Source organism: Populus euphratica, unplaced genomic scaffold (assembly GCF_000495115.2).
Source record: "Populus euphratica unplaced genomic scaffold, PopEup_1.0 scaffold617.1, whole genome shotgun sequence".
NCBI lineage: Eukaryota > Viridiplantae > Streptophyta > Magnoliopsida > Malpighiales > Salicaceae > Populus > Populus euphratica.
This window is the reverse complement of record NW_011500484.1, coordinates 52,041-62,145: the sequence shown is the minus strand read 5'-3', so window position 1 is coordinate 62,145 and position 10,105 is coordinate 52,041. Positions and strand designations below refer to the sequence as shown.

Genomic DNA, 10,105 nt, shown 5'->3' with positions numbered 1-10,105 from the left:
TGTGGAAAAAAAATAGTTGTTAAGATATAAAAAATACATGTAAGTAAAAACAAGTTTTTTCCTATAGATGTGATGAAAAGTTATACAAGAATATATTCATTGATTGATGTAAACCTATTAATAATATTGAATTAATGATTGGAGGGAGATGATATGGTAATAAATTTGATCAAACACTAGATAAAGTGAAATAAATAAATAAATTATATCAAGTTTTAGATCAAGAATTATAATATGAAGACTAGTATTACAAGTGTGAAGTTGTTATTGGTTTGTAATTTAATATGTGTAACTTTACTATTCCTAATTATGATATTCTTCGTCATATTCAAATGAAATAAATAATATTAGCGAGTTTATGCACTAAACATCATGCATATTTAAGTAATAAATACACTAAATATTATACCTTGTAGTGCATTCTTTAGTCAAACAACAATCATCAATCATCTATGATGTATTCTTCAATCAATGCAACATGCAACTATTCCAGGTTAAGTATTGAGATGGTGATGTTCCAATATTACTGTAGTTTACAACACCCATTACACCCCTCATCATGCATATTATAAGTGCTAATATTATCTTTTTAAGTTCTTTAACTTTTTAAATTACCATTATTAAAATCCCTGCTAATATTAATAGTATCATAATCAAGAAGATCCAATTCAACCATATGAAATTCTAATATAACTTTATTACGTATAACAACATCATCATTGAAGTATTTTATTCTAGTTCAACTTCAATGTTGATACATTGTTGAATATTTGATTTCCTTTATCAAAAGCTCTAAACAAGGGTTAATCTAGTTGATCCAGGTCATCATAAAAGATAAAAATAATTATTATTATAATTTTAAAATTAGATTTAAGGTTCGACTTGGGGGCCAAGCCTAGGTCATAAGCTGGGTTGACTATTAACATGAGTCAATATAAAAATAAAAATAATTATAATTACAGTTTTAAAATCCGATTTGGGAATCAACCTAGGACGAGGCTAAAGCCCAAGCCACAAGTCACAAGTTAGGTTATCAATTAGTTTGAATCAACATAAGAATAAAAATAATTATTATCATAGTTTTAAGCCCTATTCATAAAAATAATTATTATCATAGTTTTAAACCCTACTCAAGGTTGACTTGGAACCAGACACAAGTTATGAGCTGAGTTAACCATTGATCAAATCAATGTAATGATAGAAAATGATTATTATTATAATTTTAAAATCTAATCATGAGATGTCAACCTAAGATAAGGTACAAGTTATGAGTCAAGATGGTTAACCTGATTTGACTTAAAATCATATAAAAATAAAAATAATAATTATTATAATTTTAAAACTCGATTCAAGATTGACCTAGAATAAGGCTCAAGTCATGGTCATGGATTGAGAGGGTCGACTCATATATATATATATATATATATATCTTTTAATTACTTGTATTATAGGTTAACTGGATTGTGAATTGACATTAGTTTTTAATTAGGTCAGGTCAAATTAATTTTTTTTTTTAATCTTAATTGGATTGTGAATTGACATTTTAATTAGGTCAGGTCAAATTAATTTTTTTAATTTTTTTTAAATCTTAATTGGATTGCAAATTGACATGATTTTTTAACTAGGTAAGGTCAAATCAATTTTTTTTTAATTTTTTTTAAATCTAAACCAATCTAATTTTATATCAATATAAAAGAAAACATGTACCCAATGGTGTTCGGTTAGTTTTTTTAGTCTAAACCGAATCGAACCGAACCGTGAACACCCCTATGGGGTGATACATAGTTAAAATTATAATTTTACCTGTTTTATATTTATTTAATCAATACACTGAGTATTCAATATGTTCCATTACAAATTATCTCTTTAAATTTTAATTATTAAAAAAAAATTATTTATATATTTTTTTAAATTGTCACAGTAAAAACTAGAAAATGCCAGACATATTCTTATATTCTTAAATCAACCCCTTGAAAGACTCATCGAAGTTACAACCCAAAAAGTTAATAAAAATAGAAGAAGACGCCAAACAAATCTCTTTAAGCACAGGGAGAAGCAGCTGTTAATGTCGGCGGGGGACTGAAGCGCACACACCCATACCCGTACCCACTCCTATCTCTCTCCGCCTCGGCATCTGCCTTGTTTACTTTGAAAATCAATTAATAAATCCTGACACCCTGTTCACCAGCTTTAAGGAAAAAATAAAAAATAAATAAAAACGGCTACGCATTTTCCTTTTCCATTCTAGTTTGGTCGACTCGATAGATAAGTAGTTGGAAGTTAGAGTGGAGGAAGTGAGAGAGAAGGCATAAAGAAAGAAAGAGAGTGGATTTTTTTTTTATTGAAGTCAAAACGGTTACGACGACGACGACGGCATTGTGTTTTGAGATTTATGAAGAAGAAGAGTCCTCGGCGCTGGAGATTCCGGTTGTTAATTAATCATCATGTATTTATGAGTTGAAGAAATTAAATGTGCTTGTTTGTGATAAATATGTAACCGAAGAAAGAGAAGATTTGATTGATTGTAAGAGCAAGAGCAAGAGCAGATCGATCGATCGAGAGAAATGGAGTCTCGAATGGATCAGTATGAGATCATGGAGCAGATCGGCCGGGGTGCTTTTGGTGCTGCTATTCTTGTGAATAACAAATCCGAGAAAAAGAAGTAATCTCCCTTCCTCCCTCTCACAATTTCTAATCTTCGTCTTATTTATGTAGTTTTGGTAATGTGTATCTTATTTAAATTTTTATCTGGGAGAAACTGTTAGGTATGTGTTAAAGAAGATCAGGCTTGCAAGGCAAACCGAGAGATGCCGGAGATCTGCTCACCAAGAAGTAAGCCTCATCTCAACTCCTGATGAAGGATCATTTTATTTTACTTTTTAAATCCTTTAATGGAGGTATTGAAAAAATGTTGAATGTAGATGGCGTTGATTGCGAGAATTCAGCATCCGTACATTGTAGAATTTAAAGAAGCATGGGTTGAGAAGGTGATGAGACTTGGATTTTATTTTATTTATTTTTAATTGCGGAAATTTACGAGTTGTCGATATGTTTATCGAATTAGGCTGATCTGGTGTGTACATTTGCTTTGTAGGGTTGCTATGTTTGCATTGTTACGGGATATTGTGAAGGTGGAGACATGTGAGTTTTATATGAGTAATGAAGTCTTGGTTTATAAGGTTTTGGTGATTTACAAGGCTGAATTGTTTTGTTCGTTTGTGGCAATAGGGCTGAATTGATGAAAAAATCGAATGGCGTTTATTTTCCTGAAGAAGTAAGTGATGATGTTGCTTCTTTTTATTTTTTGAATCTGAGATTTTATTTTGGGGGGTTTGAGTTACATTGGTGATTGTGAAACTTGTTCAGAAACTCTGCAAGTGGTTCGCTCAACTACTGTTAGCGGTGGAATATTTGCATGGCAATTTTGTTCTACATCGAGACCTCAAAGTAAGAATATGAGTATTTGGAATAGGAACTTGAACTTCTCTGTTGCTTTTGGAGGTGTTTTAGACTGAACATGTGAAGCGCTCTCTTTGCAGTGTTCCAACATATTTCTTACTAAAGAACAGGATGTTCGTCTTGGTGAGTTGTTGTTTTGTTTTGTTTTTTTTTTTTATTTCCAACTTTTAGTTATTGCATCATAGGATTTTTATGTATATTTCTTGATTTTTCTTGTCTTTTCTTGGCACTATTTAGGGGATTTTGGACTTGCTAAGACTTTGAAAGCAGATGACTTGGCTTCCTCGGTATGTGCTTTGCTTTTTTCTTTAATTTTATTTTTTGGGTCTTTTGCTGTGAGTTGTTTATTGAGCACAGAGAAGAGGTTGTATTCTGCATTTGCTTCTCTTTCAAGATGTTCTTTTTTCTTTCCTTTCTTTTTTTACTGGTAATAATTTTTTAGAAATAGAATATATGAAGTATGAGCATGTGGAACCAACTGATTTTGAATCCTGAAGTCATTACACGCAAGATTAAGATCTTTGTTATCCAGCCAGCATGAATGCAATGCACTAAGATGTGCATCTATGAATTTCTTGTTTGGGGGACTGGGAGAAATGCTGCATTTTTCTTTACTACTTGCAGATAATATCAGGTGGCTAAAGTTGTGTTATTTTAATTTTACTATGGTATTATACTATATTGTCGAACTCAATTCAGATGAATTCTCATTGACTTATCTTATGTTGATCGAAATCCTTGTTGCTTAAGAGAGGATGATTTATTGAATGTTTTAGTAACAACATATATATATATATATATATATATATATATATTTTGTATTCATAAATATAAATCACCAAATTGCTTTTCCAACTGATGTAGTTTTTTCATCCACCTAAAAAAAAAACCTGCATAACAGGTAAAATTTGCTACAAAATAATATGTTGGATGTCCATATGATGAGTCTAGTAAACTATGTTATCCTCTCAAGCTGTAACTTATTTTTTTGTAAAGTCTAGTAAACTATTCTGAATAGTTGGTTGGAAATAGAGCTTAACCCAAACTGAAAGAATAAATGAAACTTGCAAACATGCTTATCCCTTTATGATGAAGTTAATTGCACTTTACACCAAGAAAATTACTGAATACAGTATACTATAAAGGAAGAGACTTAATTACTATTGGCGTTTCCAATTATCCACTTTGAAACTAATAGTTGTGTTGTATCTTTATGTGCCAGGTGGTTGGAACTCCTAATTACATGTGTCCTGAACTGCTTGCAGATATTCCTTATGGTTTCAAATCAGATATTTGGTCCTTGGGTATGTCATTTCTAGATAATAACTGGGATGTTTATTGCTTGTTTTAGTGTCTTGCTGAGACGCTTCTCTGTTGTCTAGGGTGCTGTATGTATGAGTTGGCTGCTCGTCGTCCTGCCTTTAAAGCTTTTGTAAGATTTCCCATGGTTCTTTTCACACCATATATTTATTTTTTGGGAATTTTGTCGAAGTACTAGCTCTTTGATCCTACAACTTGTGTAATATGTAGGTCATGATATCTTGTTTGATGTTTTATGTACAAGTTGGGTAATTTATTACTGGAATTGCTAATCATTATAATGATATCTTTCATCACACTGTAAAATGTGAACATGAAATTCACTTGTATCTCTATTATCAATCTGTTTATACTTATTTAATGTAATGCAACAGAATGACTCAACATTGACTTTGTAGGAAGTTCCTGGAGTTTAATAATCGTGGGAAATTTTAAAGCATTTGGAACACTGCAATGACCCTTTCATGGCTTTGTACTAGATTATATTATATTGTGGAGTTTTCATGGTCTTTGAACTTAACTTTAAGGGGAGCCCCATAACTCCTTAAATTGCTTCTATCCTAGTCATGAGCGGGATTCTACCCTAAATTGCTTGATGTGATGCCAAGTTTATTTACCTGCTAAGTTGACAGCACCTATGACCTGTCAACATTTTGACTAAGCATTAATGCTATGTGAATTCAGCATAATACATTTCTTCAGAATTAGGAACTGGTTTAGGTTCTATTTGGCTTTATATCTACACCAAATTTTCAGAGTTCACTGTGGCATTGCTAATGACATAAGGCTTAATGTCAAGCTTCTTGTGAAGGCATTCTTTGCCTGAATGACTTCATCTATATCTAATTGTACCAGTTTCTTTATTTTATTCAATTTCCTAATTGCCTTTACATGCCAAATTTGCAGGATATGGCAGGATTGATAAGCAAGATAAATCGTTCCTCTATTGGCCCTTTACCGCCTTGCTATTCTCCATCTTTGTAAGTCTCCATGAGCTGTTGTAAAGCTTATTGCTTTATTATTTGACAATAAACAACGCCCGCCTCATGTTGCCTATTGGGATGCTGTAACTTGGGACTTGACTAGGAAATTGCTATTTTTAGCCATACCATAAGCTGCCAAAATAATCTATGTAGTGGTGGCCGCTAACTGGAATTATATATAGTTATAGTAAATCATTTGCTGATAGACAAGGTTCCTATCATTTTATTGCTGCAACTGCGATATTTAAATTGATTTCTGCATGTTAATCATTTCGCTGATCATTTTCTTCTTTTGTTGAATGCAATTATTGAAGATGGATTGTGACATTCCGCCTTATAAACTGCAGTGATTATCTAATATGTTCTTAAATCATTGCCTGTAACAACCATGTGGACATGCAGTCTCTATCTTGTTAGGATAATAGCATCTTCACTTCTTGTAACTTTACGTGATATCTATTTGAGTCTTTGAACTATAAATTTTTTCCTATTTGGATATCTTAACTGTTTACAATGTTTCAATCAAATACCCTCCTGATCCCTTAACAACATCATAAGGGTATTTGTGGAACAATCAATCTGATTAGCAATCTTTGAACTGTTAAGATATTTGAACTAGAAAAGTTGAAGTTGAAAAAGATCAAGGATTAAAATGCAGCTACCCCAATCTTCATTGGAAATCATTATCGGGCATAATATATGCAGTTGTATTATAGATTAAGATTTTATAGCATAGGTGTCTCTGGAATCAAATTTCAATGTCTTTTTTTTCTCATATTTATACCTTTTGTGGTTGGATTTAAACAGGGACACCCATGATAATTGATTTCACAGGCATTATGGTCAAGCTGAGAATACTTTCACACTAAATTTTCCATTGAACAAATTTGCACTGAGAAGTAGCTTCATCTTTTCTACCTGTCATTTTCCTTCATACTATTTCCCTTCAAGGCTTGATAATGAACAGAGGACTAAAAATGATATAATGGATCCCATTCCTGGCTATTTAACTGCCTTACCTCAAGGAAATCAGATAACTTCACAGTTTTTGTTTTAATTTCTGTCCTATGTCCTACATGTTGATGACGATCCACCTTTTGACCCTCTGTTTAGCTTTGATAATTAATGTGTTTACCTGCAGGAAAACACTCATTAAAGGCATGCTGAGAAAGAATCCTGAGCATCGTCCTAGTGTAAGACTTAAAAATAATGTGCCAATTTAAAAACTTGTCATTACTTAATCTTAATAATCTTCATTACTTAATCAGGCATCTGAGATCTTGAAGCACCCATACCTCCAGCCTTATGTTGATCAATACCGTCCATTGTTCAGTCCTCCAGCATCCTTATCTTCCGAGAAACATATTCCTAGAAGTCGTGAATCTCGAAGAAGTATGGCTGAAAGCCAGAACAGTAATAGTTCTAGTAGTGATAAGGATAGTTTGCTTTCAAGTGAACGAAATATCCCAGCAATGGTCTCAAATTGTGACAATAAAGCCACCGATACAGATTTAGCTTGTTTTGATGATGAAGATGGTGCTGAACAGCCCATGCCATGTGAAGAAGAAAACAATCTGAATGTTCGCATTGTCAAAATGAATGAACAGAGGGTGATGAAGCCTTGTCATGATGAAATTGGATGCAATGTTGAACCAAAGCAACCAAAAACTATCAAAGGTATTATGATGGCCTTGAAAGAAGGAAAACCTAGAGAAAATGGTTCCCCTATGAGAGGAAATCGTACAAAGACAGGAAGTGCATCAACCCAAAGAAGTAACATCGAAGCATCACCGAAAGTGCTTAGACCTAATGCCCATGCTTCTGGTTTAAAGTTTAATGCAGATACACCAACTGTTGCACCTGCAAAAGCAGCTGTGGATTCTGCAAAGCGGATCCAGGGATCACATCCTATGAAACACCAGGTATAATCAGAATCAATTGCTGTTTTCTCTTAGTTTGATATTCATACGGAAATAATCATTTACTTTTCGACTTACTTTTGCAGTTACCTATAATTGAGTCCTCACCAAAGACTAAACCCAGATATGATGGGATTCCTCCAGCTGGTCCAAGTAAACATGTTGATGATGGACTTGCTGTGAAGCCAAGGCAAAGAACCCCTCCTAATCTGTTCCAGCGATCTTCATTTCCTGGAAGGACAACGCAAATAGGAGCTGGTGTTCCAAATGGAAACATGAAGTTGTGTCCAACTGAGACAAATGAAGAACCTGAAAGTAGTTCTTACCAAGTACCTGATGGTCGCCCATACTCCTCTGAGAAGCTATCACCAGATTCTCAAAGGGCTCTAGTTGGAGCTTGCAAAGGAATGCAGACAGAAAGCAGTAATTCTGTCTCTTCTTCAGTGTCAGTTCAAGCTTTTGAGCTTCGTGATGATGCAACAAATCTGTTTGTTGCCATTCCTGAACAGACACCTCCTAATCATGAGGCAGTGATCTGCACAGAAAACTTAGAACATCTTCCGCCCAGCTGTTCTCCTGCTACGACTTCATATTCTGGCATGTCTGAAAATTTGTCCCAAGAAAACAGTGAATGTGGTCATAAATCCATACTATACTCAGTGGAAGGCTTGAATGTTGTCGTAGATCTTCACAAGAAAACCATTGCTGGTGATGGGAGAGAGGTTGAAAGTAGTGCTCTGAATCTGACTGCCCCAAGTTCGGAAGAAATATTTATTTGTGAAAATAATACCCAATTAAGCAGGCCAAGTGCTATATTTATTTGTGAAAATAATACCCAATTAAGTAGGCCAAGTGCCCTGAGACGGTGCCCCAATCAAATCTTATATCTGCATCTGGTGGTGATGACAAGTTCACAGTAAGAGAACTTCTATCATCAGTTTCAGAAACCACTACTTCCATTACCTCACCAATTTCAACTGGCCAAAATAATTTGCAGCCAGAAAAAGCTATGATTTTACAAAATTCAACCACTGAGAAGCCCACTGCTGCCCATCTGTCTCCTGCTTTTGACGATGTAATACATGTTATACGGCACAGTAGTTTTCGGGTTGGGAATGAGCAGCCAGTTATGGAAACTATGGAGATGGGAGTTCAAAATGTGGATGTTGGAAAGCTATTAAATGTAGTAAGAGATGAACTGGAGATGAGAAATGTGAGTACAGCAGTGACTCTTAAATCATCAAATTGCTCTGAATCAGTGAGTTTGAAATCAAGTATTTCTGATCATTCCGGCACTAAAGAAATGGATTTGAGAAACGTAATTGCATCAGTTCCACAATCTGATATTTCTGAGCTACCAAAACCCAGCTCCTCTATTAGTGAAGAGGAAGCACCGGCAAAGGAAACTTTGGATGTTAAGTCTTTTAGGCAGAGGGCAGAAGCACTAGAAGGACTTCTAGAACTGTCTGCCGAGTTGCTTCAGCAAAGCAGATTAGAAGAGCTTGCAGTTGTTTTGAAACCTTTTGGGAAAGATAAGGTCTCTCCAAGGGAGACAGCTATCTGGTTAGCAAAGAGCCTGAAAGGAATGATGATCGAGGACAGTGGACGGAGTTCATGAATCATGATATCCATGGTAAGTGTGCTCTAGTTTAAGTGCATTGACATTTGCCAAGTAATTTTAGCCTTCTGTCATCATTTCGCACATTCAAGTTGTGTTGAATTTTTCACACAGAACAAGCAAGCCTTGTATTTTTCCCCCCTCACCTTTTGCAATTCTTTCTTTCCACTTCGTTATTGTACATAGTGACCATACAAATTGAATAGCATTGTCAACTAGACAACTGTATGGAAATGCTGTGTTAATTGTTTAATGTAAGTGCAAATGTTGTTAATGCAAGTTGATAGATAGTTTTGGTTGGTAAAGCTTTTCCGTTTGTCATCGAACCTACTGATGGAGACAAGTGATTCTCAGGATGGTTGGAAAACAATGCAAAATCCCTTCTGTATGAAAATGAATTGTGATGATTTGGCTAAGTCTGCAGGACAATAACATTTGACATTCAATACCACTTCCAGTGCAAGCATGAAGATCAATGTGCTGTCATTTTGGCTTGGTCTGCAGGGTGTAAACATTTAACGTCAGCTACAACATTATTATTCTTGGATAGATAATCTACATGCTTATGTTGTGGAAAAGCAAATTGCAAGTCACACTGTGGATGAATCTAACCGGGTGGTGTGCTGGAAAGATGATTCAGGCAAGGTTGTGAGCTGAGTTCAGAAGAAACTCGGTTTGCTCGGTGAAAAACAAGGTGTTTAACGGTTTAAGTGATGTCTGGAGCCAAAAGATGGTAACTTTCAACGTCCCATTGCTTATAAGAGCTGGATTTGAAATAGGAATTTTGCCAACCAGGCAAAGAACCA

The 10,105-nt window shown here is 34.6% G+C and overlaps 1 protein-coding gene across 1 annotated transcript; it reads left to right on the top strand.

Moving 5' to 3' along the window:
* Positions 1-1,996: 1,996 nt before the first annotated feature.
* LOC105114963 (serine/threonine-protein kinase Nek5-like) lies at positions 1,997-9,669 on the top strand. The gene is made up of 15 exons (XM_011011703.1): positions 1,997-2,662; positions 2,766-2,832; positions 2,922-2,987; positions 3,095-3,141; positions 3,229-3,274; positions 3,367-3,447; positions 3,540-3,582; positions 3,697-3,746; positions 4,682-4,763; positions 4,842-4,891; positions 5,686-5,759; positions 6,904-6,955; positions 7,031-7,684; positions 7,768-8,495; positions 8,537-9,669. The coding sequence occupies exons 1-15, from the start codon at positions 2,565-2,567 to the stop codon at positions 9,297-9,299; spliced, it is 2,901 nt and encodes a 966-aa protein (XP_011010005.1). The 5' UTR covers positions 1,997-2,564; the 3' UTR covers positions 9,300-9,669.
* The last annotated feature ends 436 nt before the right edge of the window (positions 9,670-10,105 follow it).